This window comes from Thamnophis elegans, chromosome 1, assembly GCF_009769535.1.
Source record: "Thamnophis elegans isolate rThaEle1 chromosome 1, rThaEle1.pri, whole genome shotgun sequence".
Classification (NCBI taxonomy): Eukaryota; Metazoa; Chordata; class Lepidosauria; order Squamata; family Colubridae; genus Thamnophis; species Thamnophis elegans.
Window position 1 is genome coordinate 91,476,723 of NC_045541.1, and position 20,493 is coordinate 91,497,215.

Here is a 20,493-nt window from a genome sequence, read left to right on the forward strand (position 1 = left end):
TGGACCATCATATAGCAAGGGTTTTTCCCCCTAATGAATAAAGCACATCTCAGATATTAGAATTATTCCACATTAACCAATAAGAATACCCAGTATTTTGAAAAACTGTATACATTTTAATGAATTTAGTAACATCAAATCAAAAATACAAAAATTATGAAAAAGTCACAAGTCTGTACATTATTGTGGACCACGTGAAAACTGGCTAGAAAATATTCTTTATTAATCCTAGCCTACATGTTTGTAGTAGATAGAGGATAGATATTACCATGCATTTGTGAGCATTAACTTAAATAGGGAGAGATAAAAGAAATATGTGCACTGTATAATACACAAAAGTATGTAAGTATATGACATGAAACACTTATCAACAAAATCATAAATGACTATAAACTAATTTTCAGTTTCCTAACAGTTTTGGCTTGTTCATTTTTTTAAATTACTTTAAATAGAAGTACAAATTTAAATATTTAAAAATATTTTCTCTATGACAACCATTTATTGGAAGACAGTTTGAGTTTCTTTTTAACCATATATTATTAAAGGAAAAAGAAAATTATACTGTGTTTTGGTGGCACAGGCTGTACAACCCATTTTTTTTCTGTTAAAACAAGTGATATTTGGAATCAAAAACATCAGGTATTTCACATTTTTAGAATTCAGAACATAAAACAGTGATTGCTGAAATGTCAAAATGATGTAATAGTTTTTGTACAGAATATCAATTAATTTGTTTTCTCTCATTGCAACCAGATGCTAAATTATATTGGAGGACAAATTCAAATGTTAAATTTAACAAACTGTGAAATTAGGATATTATATTCTTTTGAGAAAATTAGCTATTTTGATCTTGCACAATACCTAAAATTATTACCAGTACTTCAGCTTAAACAGAAAAACTCTATTTAAAAATATTAATTTGGAATCAAACCCCAGTTACTTCCATGTTTAGGTGAGGCACTGTTAGATACTTTACTTTTGTGAGTGTGCTAATAATTCTCTAAAGAAGGAATGTTGAACTTTTTTTTCAGAATAAGGACTGTACTTAAGTTTTAAATTTCTAAGTAATATGCTTTAAATGTTGATGTGGATAAAAATGGCCTTGCAAAAATTAAATTTGAATAAATGAATGAAAATAAAATTGATTGTAGCTACAAATTTGTCCTTTCATTTGCTGTTATCCTAAATTGTTGCACTTTTTGAATACCACCAGAAAACAAACGCTGTGGAATCTACTATGACAGGTTTGTATATATTTCAGTGATTACTGGAGATCCCATTAAATTTACTAGGATTTTCAACAAAAAGTTCAGTGACTATGAGCAATAGTACCAGAAACATTTTTGGTCCTCACCACAAATTTATTCCCAAAATATGCTACCCAAGACAATGGTAGCTGTCTTTCAAAATGCATTTTCTTTTCCATGACAATACTCAGAGACCTTATAATTTGCATAAATTAATTTATAACAATCTCCTCAAATACTGTGCTAAGTCTCTGTGTGAAACACTGGGGGGATTTTTTAAATAAATCTCTGATTTATTAAAACATAAAAACTTGTATATTTACTTCCATGATCCTTAGAAGCTATCCGCCATCTTTTGACAGTTGCCACCTAAAATTAAAACAAACATCTGATACAGCAGTATAGTTACATAACCAATAAATAAGTTCTATTGGTTTTAATAAAGTTGAAGAGACTGTTGTAAGACTGCAGTCTGAAATTAGAACTTGAAAGTCTCTTTAGTTCATTGAATGGAATTGATTCAAAGATGGTTTAAGAATTGGTGAGAAGTGAAATGATAGGACTTTGAAATATGAAAAAAATCACATTTTAAAGGTTTTATTAACTAAGTCCATTGTGTTATTTTAATTGCTAGTTTAGTATATGTTATAATTGACAAACCAGTCATACTCCATCTACATCTTCTGTTTGTAAGCTTTTTCAAGATATGTTTTAAATTGATGGTATAAGAAATATTTTTGGATTGCATTTATAAACGTTCAATTGAAATATTTTAGAAATTAATTAATTAATTGGAAATTAATATGGAAGCGATGTCTTCTTTAAATACTTGTCCCCAATAAGTAAGCTATAGCAGAAACAAAAGTTCCATTTAAAAAAAATACAGAACAGTATTCTTATACTGCTGTCCTACTGATCTGGTACAAAAAAAAATTCCTATAAATAAATGAGACTTGTATCCAGATAAATATGATTGAAATTTTAAGGTAAGAATGAAGTATATTTATTTCCATACGCTGTTCCCACTTCCAAGCAGTACTGGCTTATTGCTTGTAACCAGATGCATTTGACAAATTTTCCTTAAGCAGGAAATCTTAATAATATATAATTATGTATCTTTAAATTTTCCATAGGATCAGTGGAAATACAGTATTTTTGGGCTGTTGTGCTAGGCCATAATATACCAGTAGTTTTCTTTGTTTCAGCTTAATCTTAGCACAAGGTGTTAACTCTAGTTTCATAACTATAGTACCACAACTTAACTTTTTTCAAGGCAAGTGCAGTAATAAAATCTTGAAGTCCAATTACCAATTTCTATCAGTATTTTGATGAACCCATCAGAGGAATGAAATGAATACTACTTCCAATAACATGAAAACATATTTTGAAAATATGCAGGTTGTCCAACATAACATACACATTAACAAAATGCTCTTCTTTGATGTTTTGAAATCCTAGTTTAATTGCTCATGAACACAGCCCTTCACTGCATTTTACATATCTAAGGTGCATGAACACATGTATAACTAAAGAAAATACATCACACTACATATAATAATATCCTGATTGGCTAATGAATGAGGAAACCTGCTTTCTTGGCTGAAATTAAGGCACTAAGTGGCAGTGAAAAAGGAATTGAATTGTTTTTATATATTATTTGATGGAAGTACAGGATCTCCACTTTCACAAAATCTAAATAACAAGTCCTGCACATATTGAATCAATGGCTGAGGTAAGGCATTTTGTTAGCAAATTAAAAAAAAAACCTTCCTATTGATGCAAGTATAGCCCATTTGTAACTTAAGTGGGACTACTGATTCCTACTGAAAAATTATTAATCAGAGAAAGTCATTTACAAAAGATGCCTGAGACTCTGAAAAGGCACCAAGAAACAAACAGTTCTGCCATTACCAATTCTAAATAACAAAAATAAAAAACTCAATTGTTTTCAACATTGCATATAGCCTGGTCAATTGCTAATCCTCACTTTACTGAAGACCAATGTAGTAGCCGTTTATTGAAATGTTCTATTAATCAAGCAGTTTTAAGACAAAAATCATATTTCATTTATCAGAAAATAAGTTGCAATCTGTCAATATAACCATACATAAAGCAAACTTATGAAGTCTAATATGTCTCATTCATGGTTAACACTGAAGCAAACCTGTATAAACAAAGATAATCTCAAGATACATACTTTACAATATGAAATTAATATATAAAATGAACAAAAAAACAATTGGAAATGTATTACAAGAGTACATGAAACAATTTTAAGCCACAATACTTTTTCCTCTGAAAAATACAACTAATTGTGGGATAAAATGTACAATTGATTTCTTTCCAAAAGGGAAAAATAAAGGACACAAATGTAAGGAAAAAATATGTCTTTCTTCAAGACCTAGGGAAAATAATTAAGGTAATTGTTTTTTATTATAATATAATCTGTCACAAAATAGCAGTCATAGGATTGCACCAAATCCATGTTGAGTTTCCTGAACATAACATCAGTAATTGGAGTCCGTAAAGGAGAATGGTATTCTTGAATGTAGATGGAGATTATTCACACACAGTAGTTCTTGTCCTATTAAGATTTCTCTGCAAAAAGTTCGAGACTCTACTTGAGCTCAGTCACAGTTACCATCACTGTGACTCTTCCTAGTGTTCAGAGTAAAAAAAAATGGCATGATATTTAAAAAGTTATTTTAATCATAGCCAAAATATATATATTTAAGTACATGCTTCGATCATTTGTCAAAAATAAACCTAAGTTATTTCAAAAGAAAAGTTTACAAAATAGGAAAAAATATTCTCCAAGTTAAAAATTCAGGTTTGTTTGTAGTTCCATTTGCTTGGCATCATATCTTTTTTTTTCTTATTAGAATACAAGGAACCCAGAATACCATGATTTCTTTTGACCTAAAATAAAGTTTGTCGTGACCAGCCTATCAGCCTTTTTAATTTTATTTTGATGAGTAGAACAGAACAAAAAAAAAGTCACGTTTGCATCAATATTTGTTAGCAACATTTCTGCTGAACATGATTCAAAAGTTCACCAAACTTCTCAAAGAGATCTTCTATCCATTTTATATTTTTCATGCACTGCTGTACAATTTCCTCTTGACCTAGATCTGCATTCTTTTTTTGAACGGAAGAAATCTATTGAGAGAACAAATTAAATGTCATAGTTAGCTTTCTATTATTTCTCCTAGTACTCTGAGTACATATACATGCATTTTCCTAGGGTACGGGTATCAAACTTGCTGCGTCACATTGCCATCATGTGACATTTTGCGACTTTTTTCCATTTGCGGAGATGGGGTAGGCGTGGTCTGTGCATGTTGCATGTGGCCTGTAGGCCGCCAGTTTGACACACAAGATTATATTGCAACTACTATAGTGACAGAGATCACCTTAGTATAAATGAAGTTATTCAATGATCTTCTAAGTATGCTTCCTGATGTTCTAATGAGCTATTACAATACTTGCTGCAGTAGAATCTCCAATATTTTTAATGGATCTTGTTAGATCACACCTCTCATTATCCCCAGCTGTAAACTCCTGAAGTGTCAACAGATATTAGAAACAACTCCTTTCTTTTGTGCTAAATTTCCATTCCAGTTCATGTTTACGCATTATCCAGAATTGTTCAAGATAATGAACACACAGGAATCAATAAGACCATAAGTAATGTATTTCAGTTCTCTTAATCCACCTTACCTCAGAGTTCTAAATTCATTTAGGTTTCATAAGTATTATGTATCTCGTTACCATGACATAAGACACTTTTACAATTGTGTGTGTGTGTGTGTGTGTCTTTGAATCAATATTTGATTCCTGACAACTGTCAGGACTTGTTCTAGCAGTTTTTTTGGCCAATGTCAGAAATGATTTGGCCTGAGAGATAGTGATTGAGCCACAGTACCCCGTTCTTTGTACCTAAGGTGAGACTAGAACTCAAGAATTGCATGATTTATAATCTGATGTCTTAACTACACCACCAAAGCAGCTTTCTTTTTGCAATCTGTAAAACTTGATTCATTAAATGCAAAACTGCTCAATATCTTCTGAAAATAGTGTATCTTTATCTGATTTTTAATTGAGTTTAGATTCTACTGCACTAATGAATACAATGAATAATAACATAAACTAGAAAAAGACTCACCTCTACTTTGCATCTGAGAAATATGTGGTATTTGTAATGATGGAGTGAATGATACAAAGAACACAAAGGTATTTTTTCTGGATCTATAGTAAATTCCTGCAGAAACAAATATTTATTAACCACTCCAGTAACTAAATACAGTTAAGTTTTTTGATACTAATAATTATTTGAAGATATAAAAATTTACTCATAGCTATGCATAAAATCATTCACAAAAATAGAATGAAATAAATTTTATGCATATATGTTTTTTTCTTATGCAATATTATTTCATCTAAGGCTGTGAATTATTTTTATTGTTAAGAAAAGTTGAGTAGGGAGTAGGTTTCTACTTGTAGGAAAGAAGGAACATGATAAGAAAACAGAGAACTGTCACTTCTAGGTCTCTCAGCCAGCTGCCTGACCTTGGGCTAGGCACTTTCAGTTCAAACCATCTCACAGGGAAAGGCAAAAAATAGGAAGAGGAAGAAATATTAAGCACCTGCATTGAGTTCACCAAATATTTTTTTAAGGTGGGAATAAAAAGCTAGTAATAATAACAAAGTTAAAAACATGGTTCTTGATTTCCATGTCTGTTTTTCATTAGAAGAAAGTAACAGCTGTATTAAATTATAGGAAAAGTTTTTCGGATATAACCAGGTATAATTTTATGGTATGATAGAAAACCTGGTTCCTTTTGCAATTTTTTGTTCTATGATTGGAGTTGTTGTCTTTATGCACTTTATGGAATTTTATGCAAATAATGCTATGGGTTCCTGTTAAACCAGAACTCATCAATGTTAGATAATGTCATTGAAGCAATGAACATGATGAATTTAGGCAAACGCCAAAAGAGCATGGAAGACCTGGGGCCTGGCATGCCATGGTCCATGGGATTGTGAATAGTTGGATAAGACTTAGCGACTCAACAACATCAGTTTGAAGTTTCAAATATGGAATTGATCCTTCTTGTCAAATAGGGGTCTGTTAAAGAAAGTTCTCCTAAGGTTTATAGATCAATTTTGGTGTGTGTGTGTTTGTGTGTGTGTGTGTGTGTGTGTGTTGCCTTTGAGTTGGTGTTGACTCCTGAACAGGTCCCTACAGTTTTCTTGGCAAGATTTCAGAAATTGTTTACTATTACTTATTTCCTACAACAGAGAGAGTAACTGGCCCAAAGTCACCCAGCTGCTTTCATGGCTAAGGTGGGACTAGAACTCATAGATTTCCAATTTCTAGACAGGTGCAGTATCCACTATGGATTTAACACAAGAGATTAAAAGATGTATTTGTATTTGTATTTGTATTTTATTATTTGTATGCCGCCCTTCTCCGGGAGGACTCAGGGCAGCGAACAATTCAAAGGGGAAAAAGGGGAACATAAAAAGACAAAATACAAATAATAAAAGTAAACAACATGTCGAGAGGGGAGGGAACTCATCACCCCCAGGCCTGCCGGCAAAGCCAGGTTTTGACGGCTTTTTGGAAGGCCTGGAGAGAGGTGAGGGTCCGAATCCCTGCGGGGAGTTCATTCCAGAGGGCCGGAGCTGCCACAGAGAAGGCCCTCCCCCGGGTAATAGCCAGGTGGCATTGGCTGGTAGATGGCACCCGGAGGCGGCCAACCCTGTGAGATCTAATGGGTTTGTGGGAGGTAATTGGCAGCAGGCGGTCTGTCAAGTACCCAGATCCAATACCATGAAGGGCTTTATAAGTTACGGCTAGCACCTTGAAGCGTATCCGGAGACTGATCGGTAACCAGTGCAGCTCACGGAGGATAGGTGTAACGTGGGTGTACCGATGTAGCATGGTTGCTTATTGTATCAACTAAAATCTGACACATTTACCATTTTGAAGTGAAAATTATGGTGGCAGAAGTTTTTACAGTTGTAAATACGAATAGATTGAAAATGTTCGGGTAAAGGCAATCACGGAAATAGGAAGAAAATGTAGATGTTGTAGTCTAAGGTGTGTTTATAACATGTGAAGAACGACCTTTACAGAGGAATTCTAGTGATGTTTACTTATTAGGTATACTGGCATGTCTTCCTGGGTATCTGGAAGTTGAGTCATGGCAACTGGACATCTTTTTCTTGTTGGTTTGAAATGTTTCACTGCTTATCCAAGTAGCTTCTTCAGCCTGAACAAGTTGATTAGGGCCCCCCTTATCTATCTATCTATCTATCTATCTATCTATCTATCTATCTATCTATCTATCTATCTATCATCTATCTATCTATCTATCATCTATCTATCTATCTATCTATCTATCTATCTATCTATCTATCTATCCATCCATCTATATCTCCTCTAGGGTGGTTTTATTTTCACCTGATCTAAATAAGATTGTTAGGTGAGTAGGAAGAATTGTTGGGATGTAAATCTTCCAACCGCCTAGCTGGTTTGAGAGAGGAGTGAAGGAATCTCTTTATGTCAAACTGGAAAATCCTTCCCTCAACAGAGGTGGGGGTTACAGATACAACCTGCCTCTCATTTTTTATGCTGCTTTTTCAGTCCTCAAGAAGATTAAGACCACTTCACAAGTTCATCCAGGAGGCCATACTTAAAGACTCATTGGGGATTTAGGAGTTAAAAAACTGCATCCCAATGACTCTCTGCCTAATGAGCCTATTAGGTGAAATGATACCATCCCAGAGGATATATATCCTCCCAATTAATTTGTTCAGATTGAAAAAGCTACTTGGATAAGCAGTGAAATGTTTCTAACCAACAAGAAGTCCAGTTCCCATGTCTGGAAACAATTCTACCTGGATGACTAAGAATCATCAACATATTCTTCCTAGGTAAGAATGCTCAACCATAAGAAACTGCTATTTTTAAAAAAAATATTTCTCTTTGGCTTTAAAAAAATAAAGAACAAAGAACATTCAAGGTTTTAAAAATTTGCTGTTTGGTAATTTAGTTTTTTTTAAAATCTTAGAATGGAAAAGGTAATTTACTCATTACAATTGCACTCAAGATAATCAAGAAATGTTTGAGATCAACATTCCATCAGAAATATGGCAGAAACAAATACTACACAAACATACCTGCGCTAATTTTGTGGTTGCTTTGGAAATTTTCAGTGTTTTCTTATTATAAGCTTTCCCATTCATCTTGATTCTAGAAACTGCATTCACCCCCATTTTTGTTTTAGTATCTCGGGTTATTACTGTCATTTCAGGAAAACATTCCAAAGCAGCCTGAAAAAGAAGTTATAAAAGCAGCAGATTAGCAATTAACAGAATTATAAAATATGCCTTATTAACGTGGTAAGAATTTAAACTCAGATCCTTTAAAAAAAAAGTGATATGCAGGCTGAAAACAGTATGATTTTCACAACTGGCCAGTCTACATGCCAGACAGGCTTAGACAAAATACACACCCGCAAATGAAGCACATTTTTTGGTCAGAGTCAGATTACGCCAATCTTTTCACCTACTGAAGAGATTTTGGAGCCATTTAAAAATCAAGGAGCAGAACTTGAGGAGACATCTGCAGAAGATACGGCACAGAGGGACTGAAGAAAAGCAGGGTTTACCAATAAGTCAATATCTCTATTGAGACTAGGAGAAATCCAAGCAAATGAAGTTTAATACATGCTTTTGAAAATTCTCATTTCTACTTATTTCAGTAGAATCACAGGGAGTTCTCGACTTACCACCACAATTGAGTCCAAAATTTCTATGGCTATGTGAGACGTTTATTAAGTGAATTTAGCCCCATTTTATTCCACAGTTGTTAAGTGTATCACGGCAGTTGTTAATTTAGTAACACAGTTGTTAAGTGAATCTGGCTTTTCCGTTGAGAAGATTGCAACAGGTTTTCATATGATCCTGGGACACTGTAACCATAATAAATATGAGTCAGTTGTCAAGCACCTGAATTTTGATCATATGACCATGGGGATGTTGCAATGGTCATGTGAAAAACAGTCTCAAGTCATTTTTTTTCAGTGCTGTTGTAACTTCAAACAGTCACTAAACAAACTGTTGCAAGTCAAGGACTACTCATACATACCAGTCTAACGAGGAACCTGTTTTTCCCCTTTTCTTTTTCTGCGTGGTGCTTGTCAATCAAATCTTATTCTTTTATTTTCTCAGATTAGTTCAGAAGTGTGTGTAATCTCAGAAATTATATTAATTTTGCAGGCTATGCAAGAAGAAATAGTACAGGTACTTCTCGACTTACAACAGTTCATTTAGTGACTGTTCAAAGTTACAACAGCACTGAAAAAGTGACTTATGACTGCTTTTCACACTTATGCCCTTTGCAGCATCCCCATGGTGACATGATCAAAATTCAGACACTTGACAACTGACTTGTATTTATGATGATTGCAGTGTTCCAGGATCATGTAATCACCTTTTGCAACCTTCTGACAGCAAAGTCAATGGGGAAGCCAGATTCACTTAACAATTGTGTTACCAGCTTAACAACTACAGTGATTCACTTAACAACTGTGGCGCAAAAGGTCATAAAATGGGGCAAATTTTACTTGACATCTGTCTCGCTTAGCAAAATAAAATTTGGTCTCAATTGTGGCTATAAGTCATAACTGTACTGTCTTCCTACTGTTCTTGTAATTTACAATACAAATTGCATGTGTGTGTGTGTGTGTGTGTGTGTCTGTGTATCTTTTGAGATACTGGCTGAATTGCTCTATTTGTAAACAGAGCGGTGCCATCTTGTGGTCTTTCTTTTGAAATTATTTTTTGAAATAGCTGTTTTGTAATTCCAGGCAACTCCAGGCAAAACTCCAGGAATTTTTCCTTTCTAAATGTTTAAATAAAGTTTGATATTGTTTTTCCCTTGTGGTATCCCTTGTGGTATCTCCCCACAAGGAAAGTAGAAATGAATAAGTTACTCATACACTCCAATGTTTTGTGGCCAAGAGACTGCCCTAATGAAATTATTTCATTTTTTTGCATTTTTAATTGTCATGAAGGAAGCACTGGTTATAAAAACTCTCAAAACACCAATATTACAGGATGGTTGTTATATGAGATACCACTTGGAAAATAGTAGGTGGCAGCAGGAACTATCAAACCACTACTCCAAAGCAAAAGGCAGGGACAGAGGGGAAGATCCAGGATTTCTGGAAGAGAAGGTTAATCTCTCTTATGGACCCACTGTCCATTATAAATATAGCATAAAAGCAAAGTAAAAACTAATATTCGCAAAAGAATTATGTTAGCCAGTTCCTGAAAAATTTCGGGAAGCAACTGTTTCAAATGCAATTGTAGATTTCTGTTCTACTTAGTGACCTATAAAAATGTTGCATCTATTTGAAAATATAGACTTTTTCAAAAGGAATAGCAAATTAGAAATATAGAATAAATAAAACTTTGATTTTGGGTTTTGCTAATTAGATAGCTTTATTGTTAAAGAAATGCCTAGTGCACATTATCATATAAAAGTAAAAAGTTGAGATTTTATGTTACTACCTTATTCTACTGCACCAAAAGGAGTCGGAACTCAATGCCTTTCTTTTTCTTTTCCCCTTTATCCTACACTTTTCTCTCTTCTCTTATTTTCCCATAACTAAGAGCCATGGCAATGCAGTGGTTAGAATGCAGCAGACTAACTCTGCTGCCAGTAGTTCGAGCCTGACAGACTCAAGGTTGAGTCTGCCTTCCATCCTTCCAAGGTCAGTAAAATGGAAATCTAGACTGTTGGGGCCAATACGCTGACTCTGTAAACTGTGTAGAAAGGGCTGTAAATCACTAAGAAGTGGTATAAATAGTAATTCTAAGTGCTACTGGTATTTTCATTTTTCTTTACACTTCTGTATTTTATATTTTGATAAACTAATAAAATGCTGGAAATCTGAAATATATATAGAACAAAGAAAAGAATAGAAAAAATAAAGAACCTAAATTTTTTAAAAAGGCTTATTTGCTTTGCTCCACTAATTTTTAATTTCTATAAAAGAATTAATGAAAGTGGCAAACTATTAATGAAATATAATTATCAGTACCTTGAATGGTCGCTCTATATGTAATTTGGAAAGCAGCCTTTTTCTATTGTCATTCAGCATGCCATCAATTTTTCTCATATGAGGCAAAAGCAGCTCATCTAAAAAAGGAGACACAATATGTGTTATGTGTTATGTCTTGTGGCTGTGATTATTCAAATAAGTTAAAATAATTAATAAATGCTGTTTATTTAATCAATATATTAGCAAACAATCATGAAAACAACTGTGGTTATGCCCCAAACACGTATTTCAGCCTAGAAATTTTTAAAAATGTAATGTTATTTTAATTCAAAATACAGTGTGAATATTTTTTTTTACAAAATTGGTTTTACTGCAACAGTGAAGATATGTTGCATCAATGGCATACTGTGTGATGCTGTCTGGGTCGGAGGTCAAGCAAATAGACTTCCAATGGATACTTATAAGACAGTAAGGCAGTTGCATACCCTGGCCAGGAAAATTGCACTGGCATGCTAATATAGTCACCAGCGATAAATTCAACTTGAAGATTTAGTTTTATTCATCTATAATCAACCTATTCACAAAATACCAAACCAGAATGAACAATTTAGTACAGGACAAGAAATACTATAAACCCAATAAAATATGTCACCTTTGTTATGTTGAACCTATTCCTTGGTGACCATCTAGAGATCTTATTAGCAACAATATGAAAAGTGGCTGTTTTGTTTCCGCTTCCCATCTGAAACCCATAATCCTGATACTTTCAGGTTAGCTAGGTTCTGACGACTGCTGCAGCTTCCTTGTCAAATAGCTGAGTTACCAACTAGTTTGTCCAAAATTCTCCTGGGACCTCAAATGTAAATGATTAACACAGAAAATGAAAGCAAAACCTCCCTAATAGATTATTGTCTAAGTACTTTACGAATAATGAACTCTGCCCTAAATCCCTAACAGTTACTTTCCTAAACCTTTAAACAGACCTGGGCATTTTATAGCCTCCAGGGCCTTTGGCTGTCCCTGCCCAGCCCACGTGAAGACGATCAGAAATTAGAAATCAAATGTAAATAAGTGCACACCGTGCCCACAATTCAGCCACATTGCTTTTATTTTGAAGGTGATTGCTATTTTGTTTCCAATTTATGTGTGTGTGTGCACGTGTGCCTATGCTTCTTCACAGCCTTATTGGTTTGGCCATCCACAACAGTCCCTATTTCTCGTGTGACCCCTTAGGAAAATTAATTGACCACCCTTGCCTTAAAGGAGTAGCCAAACAAGTACTGTGAAGGAAATCTTAATAACAGTAACCATTTGTCTATGAAACCATAATGAATCTAAAGTACAAGCCAAATATGGCACTGCTCAACAATATTTTTAGGAAACCGCTTGATACAGAACAAAGAAGTTCTAATGATTTCATTTTATTAGCTATTCTTATGAGAAAATTTTAATATAAAACATATTTTTCCTATTCTCACCTGCTGAATAGGTCTATTAAAACCCTAGTTTCCTGACTTTTGCATGTGTACTGCTCATGACTGAATGGAAATATATAAGCCTGAAAACTTTAATTTGTGTTAAGACTAACAGGAATTGAGTTGGATTAAGCTGACTAAGAGGGCTTTGTACAGAGAACTGAAATGGTAGTTCAATATCAACACAGATTCCTTTTTAAAGAAGTTGTGTGCCCCCCCCCCCGACCTACAGAATAGTCGCATCAACTGAGTAAAATGGATTGACAGGATTGCAACAAGATTCTTCAGAATGGCCACAGGCATATCTCTTTAACTCAAAACACATTTTTTTCTGAGATTGTTGGCTATTGCTTGAGTCCAGGAAAAGAAGCAACTTCTTTAAAGAGGTGCCAAAGACGTGCTGTGATTCTGGATTCAAAGTGCTGCTCATTCCTAAGAGATTTTCAATATTTTAAATACTCTTTTTTTCTTCTGTTTTGGATTTTACATTTTTGTATTTCAAAGTAATGTTTCAACCATTGTTTACTTATCAGCAGACTTAGACTTCTGAGCATGATGCACTCAAAGTGAGTCCATTTCCAAACAACTGCGGATTGTTGGCTAGGACTTAAATTGTCATCTGTTGCCAGAGAAGCAATCTGTTCAGAAAGTACAGCAGAAGGGACAACCATGACAGGGAGAGTAGAAAGTAGTGGCCCTTCTCCCATCTCAAACAGTGGGGACCTTATTAGCCTTCTTGCCACTATTATCTGGAGATGTGTTTTCCAACTTTGGCAACTTCCTAATCTCTGTGTGTGGCTTTCATTACCCAGAATCTCTGCTAAAAAGATAACATTTAATAAACATTTATTAAACAATTAAAAACAAACAAGAGATTTAACAAACTGTACCATTACTCTTCTCCAATGCCTGCATAGTATCTGGATCCAAGGCAAGGCTGACAAGCAGTTCCATATAATTCCTAAATGTTTCCTTCATAGCTCTGGTGTTCAAAAAACGGGCAACAATAGGTGCTGGTGGTTCAGTGTCTAGAATATCAAATATATAAATATATTGTTCAATCGTGTTGTAATTTTTTCACTGGCTTGATTATTGCTTTAGTGACTCTGCAGAGGAGTTCATTCTTACTCTAATTACGACTGAGCTGTGACATAATATTCACACTGATATTTTATACCATCATGGCCACTGGTTATATATTTTGTTAATCCAATTATTTTATCTCACATTTTTATTATATTTTAGATTATATTGAAGACATTTTAATGTCTTAATTAGGAATTTGTGTGATTCTTTCAATGGTTTCCTGTGCAGAGATGTTGCTACAAATATTTACTAAATATTGAAAAGGACCAAAACTATGCCCAACCAGACCTGCAATGAATATAGCCTTCAGACTCTCTGTACTGAATATGACATCAGAAGACACATCCTGATACATCTAGAGCAGTAAGCATACAGGTGCTCCATGCTATTGGGCTGTTTGGAGAGTGTGCAGCTCAGGGGTGGGTTTCAACCGGTTCGTGGCGGTCCCTGCGAACCGGTTGGTCGGCGAACCCAGAAGTAAGTAACTTCCGGAAACGGCGACTGGCCCACCCGCCCGCCCTCCTTATCCGGTTTTGACGAGTTCTGCGCTTCCACGCATGCGCAGGACGCATACAGCGCCTGCGCGATCCTCCAGGAGCAGCTGGAGCATCACACAGACGCTAGTATGCATGTGTGCGCCGCGTGCATGCATGAGGACGCCGCCGGCCCCGAACCGGTTGGAACGGGGCGAGAAACCCACCCCTGGTGCAGCTCCATATTTTTGCAGTCACTGAGATTAACAAATGACTAGAGATGCTGGAGCTACTCACACTGGGAACATGCTAGGGAGCCCCCCCCCCCACCGCCCTTCTTCTATATGTAGAAAAAAATGTACAAATGCCATATATAAATTAGGGTTCTTCATATTATATTAATGTGTAAAATTAAAATAGAATATTAAAAATGTGCCTCCTTATACAATGTGACTAATAAATGTGACAATATAAGAATGGAAATGACACAAAATCCCAGATCTTTTACCTTCCTCATCACTCTGCGGCTGAAGAGTAGAGGGTGATTCTTCTTTCCATGTTTTGCGTTTTTTTGGTGGTGGTTCAGCCTTTGTCTTTGGCTGTTTTGCTTTGGGTTTCACTGAAGTAACTTTTGTTGTAACCGTTTTTGGCACTGGGGGATCAGGAACTTTAGTGATGTTCATACTTGGCTTACAGTGAGCAATTCTATAAGTTGGAATAATTCAAAGAAACTGTTACAAACTTAGTGTTTATAAGTCAAAGTGATACAACTTAGCTGATTAGTTTTCTTCTTCAGTTAATTTTTTTTATAGATTTCCACACTTCATTCATTTGTAAATTAAAATAATTGCTTAAACATCTAATTAGAGGGTCTAGACCAGAGGTGGGTTCCTACTGGTTCGGTCCGGTTTGGTTGAAGCAAACCGGTTTGGTAGTGGCATTGTGGCCTGGGTCGCAGAACCGGCAGCGACCCAGGCTGGCCACACACCCCGGCCACCGCTGTCGCCATCATCTTTTTTCCTAGTTCTGCGCATGCGCAGAATAATTTCCCTTGAGCTATACATGTGCGCACAGTAACACCTGCTGAAATCTACTCCTGCTCCAGACAATGTTAGGGTGCAAGCCTTAAATCTTCATGCCTATATTAACTAAAGAGTATCTCTAAACATAAATAGATTAAAATGTACTCTTAACAAGGAAAGTCTTTAGCTTAGAGTAAACAAAATTATTTAAACGAGAACAGAAAGAAATCCCTAAAAATATTGGTCTGTAGATTATTGTCTAGAAAAATATACATCTGAAAATGATATTGATTCAAGGACAGAATAGAATTGATTTGATCAAAATGATGATCCTCTTAAAAAGTATCATTCACAAACCTGATGCTGTTCTTACCTATGTTGGGACTATAATTCTCAGAAAGTTTTTAAAAAGTATAGTCAATGGCTTCTGGGAATGTAGTTTCAACATCTCTTGAGGTTGTAAAAAAAATGTTTAAGCCATGAGTTACGTTTGAGGATTGTTATGTTTACTTTCTTTGTGAGCAAATTGAGTAAAAACTTTTACTTTCACATTTGATTAAACTTTGATTCCTGAAACTACTTACAGAATGAAACTGGTTGAGTGAAAACTGGAAACAAAAATTTCCAGCCCCTCAGGTTTATAGCTTTTTAACAGCTCTTCATAACCTAATTAAAGGTAGGTTTCTTTCTGAAACTATTCTAGAGCATAAAATACCAACAATTATTTTAGATAGTAAATGTTCAAAATAGTATCTATGGATCATGTGCCTTTAACAAATTTAAAGCTAGTAATATCCCCCTCCCCATTAAATATAATTAAAAGACACATCAAGGATATGAGAAAATGGATAAAAATAAAATACCTTGCAGACTGTACAGGTGAATTTTTTGGCTTCTTGGAGCATACTCTGACATACTCTTTTCGGTTTGCATTTTCTATGAACTTCACATATACTCGTTTATACTTCAATTTTGCATCTCCAAAATATCCAAGATACTAAAAGGAAAAAGAGACATGTATTATGCTTGCCTTGTAAGTAGTTTATAATCTTGTAAGAAATTAAGAAAACAGAAAAAGTGGATGGATCTGGAATATAACCCCGAATTAATTTAAATCTTACTAATGATTAGCTGTGTTCCAAGTAGCTTGCATGTTCATTGGTGAGATAATATCTATGAGAGATATTTTGTGACTTCTTAAACCTTTGCTGAGAGTTTCTTTAGCCAGAAGATGCTTCTGTTGGAAGCACCAGAAAAGACTTTTGCACTTGTGTAACTCCTGCACAAACAAGCCTCTTCTGGCTAATGGAACAACTGGAGGGAAAATGAAGCAATTCAGTCATTTGATTTTTAAAGTTTGGGGTGTAAAAGAGGGCATAAAGCACCATCTGAAGTTCTTCATTAGCCAATGATTATAGCCCAGTGTAGTTAAGAGTTCTTGTTTTTATCATGTTAAAAAGTACTTCTTAGTGCTAACTTCCCCACGTGTTTTGTTGTTACTTCAAAACAAAATAAATCCTACTCAATTGTAATGAAAACAGTTTAATTCATTAATTTGTTCCATTTATATAGCTATCTCAAGCTCTGGGCAGATCATAAAAAAACCAGGCATTAAAAATTATCCCATAATACACATTTTTTTTTGTTCAATCATGTCTGATTGTCAGACTCTATAGAACAAGTCCCTGCAGTTTTCCTGGCAAGGTCCCCCCCCCCCCTTTTCCCAGAAGTGGTTTGCCATTGTTCCTTCCTAGGAGTTAGAGTGTGTGACTGGCCAAAGGTCACTCAATTGGCTTTATGTCTAAATCAGGACTGCAACTCATGGTTTCATAGTTCCGTTATTTATTTATTTATTTATTTATTTATTTATTTATTTATTTATTTGGTTGGTTGGTTGGTTGGTTGGTTGGTTGTTCTTTTTTAAAATCCTGTATTTATTACTTTATAAGTAACTCAAGGTGGTGCACATATGTAATACACCTTTTTCCTATTTTTTGAACAACAACAATCCTTGAAGTTGTTTGGGCTGAGAGAGGGTGGGTAGTGGAGAGGGGAAGAGGGAGAGAAGAGAGAAAGAAAAAGACACACATACACAGATTGCTCCAAGGTAGGCCAGCCTACTAATAAGGCAAGACTAGAATTCACTGTCTCTTGGTTTCCAGGCCAGCACTTTAACCATTATACTGGTATCACATACAGTATAACCATCTCACCAGTTAATATGGTTAAAGCTGAATGATTGTACTTACACTATTAGTCGCTGCAAATTCTCTTTGTCCATCTCGTACTTCAGGTACAAATTTTTGCAGCAAAGCCTTTTGAACTTTCCAGATGGCTGGAGGCTCCACTCCTCTTTTAAAAGCAGCCTACAAAATGAAAAGCACTTAATTCTGTTAGCATTTTAAGTACTTGTATACATTCTAGACAATTTTTTTCTGGAGGCATATGTCAATGGTTCATCATTTTATAAAAAATCTGTTTTAAATTAGAGCATATTATCCCACTAACCCATCAATATAGGGTGTCCAATGTTCATAGTACATAGTTTTCCACTTGAACTTTTTCCATTTCAAATTTCAATAAAGTGTATACATTTTAGCTATTACTTGCTCATTATATATATAGTTCAACTTGAAATTCTATCTTCTGTTGCTCAATTTCAAATGCTCTGTTGATCACTTAAAACTTTCTCTTAATTTTGCATATGGAAACTATTGAAAATAAATCCCTCTGCACTTAATTGCTGTTTTGATTTCATCCTATATCCTCCATGTTTCTGTTGTAACAACTCTCAATAAGTTTAACATTTTTCTTTACCTACTGTTTGTTTCCTGCAAAATGCTCTTGTCCTGAGAATGTTAAAGGCTTTTTTGAGGACAGTCTGGGTTTATGTTTGTTCCATATTCTCAATAGGGTATTAATAATTCTTAAATTCTACGTTAACTTTTAACTTTATTATGTCATTAAAAAAACATACAATCCAAACCTCAAATTGTGCCCTTCTGATTCTAAAATTCTCTTATTTCTCAGCAAAACCTATACTTTCATTTAGATTAAGTGGCAAGTATAAAATATAATTTTAAATCAGGCAGTCCGAGGTGGCGCAGTGATTAGGGTGCAGTACTGCAAGCCACTTCAGCTGACTTATCTACAATTCAGCGGTTCAAATCTCACTGGCTCAAGGTTGACTCAGCCTTCCATCCTTCCGAGGTGGGTGAAATGAGGACACAGACTGTGGGGGCAATATGCTGACTCTGTAAACCGCTTAGAGAGGGCTGAAAGCCCTATGAAGCAGTATATAAGTCTAACTGCTATTGCTATAGTCCCAATCCTCCTTGTTCCTTTGCATATTAATTTATATTTAATTCTGCTTTTTTCCCCCTTTGCCACACATATCTATATTTTTATGCTACCTACTGTTTTGCATTCTGAAGTTCTTTTTGTTCTTCCAAGATTTTTTCCTATACATTGGGAATGCAGTAGCAATACAAAGCAATTCAACCCAAAGAACTAACTCAAACATTGACTAAAAACAGTTGCTGGCAATCTACTGCTGCAGAAGAGGTGTGGATTTATTCTTCTGATGCATAATAAAACTTTTAGATACTCTATGAATGCAATACCATGACTGTTGACATCTCAATTTCAAGGATTTGGGATATCCAAAAAGAGGATACATATCTTTGCAAAGGAGTAACTATATTAAATCTATAATTGACAATTCTGTGAACTTCAGACTAAATTCATCTTTGTAGCACGAGCTCAAACTATCTAACTTAATGTTCCAACAGTTGAATTGCATAGCAAGGCAACTGGAACCAAACTTAAATATTCCTTGAAGTGTTATAATTTTTGTTTAAGAGAAAAAAGTTAGCTTTAATTTTAAACCTATCTGCCACTGATTTGCAAGAACAGGACGCCCCAGTTCATTATTCCACAAATCATGAAAATAATTAGCATAATTCTGATGGCAAAATTTTATGGTACTTTAATGTCAAGGTAATAATTTAAGAGCTGACCAGCTGATGCAATAAGGGGAATGAGTGAGCAGGATCTTTGGTTGTTATCCCTTTAAGAACCTGTGTAATAAGAGGAGCCTGCTGTTTGTTGTGTTCGTGGAGTTTCTTTCTGTTGTAATTGTTGTTTGTTTAGATACTGCTTGTAGCATGTGTATGTATAGTATTCCTATTGTAGATAAAAACCACTATTTGCTACAAATAACTATTGGCTGTCTTGCTCCTGGATTAATACAAGGATAGACCTGCACATGTCTGACATTTAACAATAAATACGATTAAAAAAATAAAAGGCAGATTATTCCAATTAAAAAGATGGTTTACCATTAGTGGTTCTATATCTTCAATCTTCACTACAAATTCATCACGTTCTCTGTATATGCCTTCGCCGTCACTGTCTCCATGGTCATCTTCAGTATATCCTTCTATTGCAACCAATACTTGAGGTTTTGCTAACGGCTCTGTAAGAACACTCTCCGTTTTAAATTGTGCTGCACAGGTTTTTACCTGAGGATCTGTCACCGTAACAGTCATTTGGGAAGCTTCCTTCTTTACGACAGTATTAGTGATGGCTTGAGAATATGTTTTGTCAATTTCTAAAGCACAAAATAAGCACTTCAAGAATTAGAATTCATTTTCATATTTACAGCACAAATAATTTAGTCTACAAATTACCACCAAGTGCAAGATATTAGCTGTTCTGATTAACATTAGGCCCCAGAGTCATCTTGTAGGGGAGATAGGTGGCGTAAAAATTTAATAAATAATTTTGGCAGATTTATCAGATTCTAGGAATCCTCTATATATTTCATAGATCTGCTTTCAATAAAAAAAATCAGTAGGGGGCACAAGAAAAAAAAGTTTTAAAATTAACCTCATCTTTCAAATAAAAGCAATGTATCCACATATATGATCTTGTCATGGAGAAATTGTATGTTGAAGGTATTTAAATGAAAAAAGCAAACAAACCCCATATACATTTCTAAAAGCATATATTATATATACTACAGGGAAATCTAAAATTATTTGTAGAGGTTTTTTTTAAAAAATCCTAATTTGGGCAAGTTATTGAGACAATTTTGACAGTTTATAAAA

At 34.7% G+C, this 20,493-nt stretch overlaps 1 protein-coding gene across 3 annotated transcripts in view; it reads right to left on the reverse strand.

Annotated features, from left to right (window-relative positions):
• Positions 1 to 430: 430 nt before the first annotated feature.
• Positions 431 to 20,493, reverse strand: part of QSER1 (glutamine and serine rich 1) — a 44,710-nt gene continuing 24,647 nt past the window's right edge. For all 3 annotated transcript variants that reach the window (XM_032224146.1, XM_032224138.1, XM_032224156.1), the window contains 9 exons: positions 19,723 to 19,994; positions 17,632 to 17,748; positions 16,246 to 16,379; positions 14,869 to 15,065; positions 13,692 to 13,829; positions 11,366 to 11,463; positions 8,436 to 8,588; positions 5,413 to 5,508; positions 431 to 4,406 (listed from right to left, as the gene is read on the reverse strand). In XM_032224146.1, coding sequence (XP_032080037.1) covers positions 4,266 to 4,406; positions 5,413 to 5,508; positions 8,436 to 8,588; positions 11,366 to 11,463; positions 13,692 to 13,829; positions 14,869 to 15,065; positions 16,246 to 16,379; positions 17,632 to 17,748; positions 19,723 to 19,994 — 1,346 coding nt within the window. In that variant the 3' untranslated portion in view covers positions 431 to 4,265. The remainder of the gene's footprint in view (positions 4,407 to 5,412; positions 5,509 to 8,435; positions 8,589 to 11,365; positions 11,464 to 13,691; positions 13,830 to 14,868; positions 15,066 to 16,245; positions 16,380 to 17,631; positions 17,749 to 19,722; positions 19,995 to 20,493) is intronic.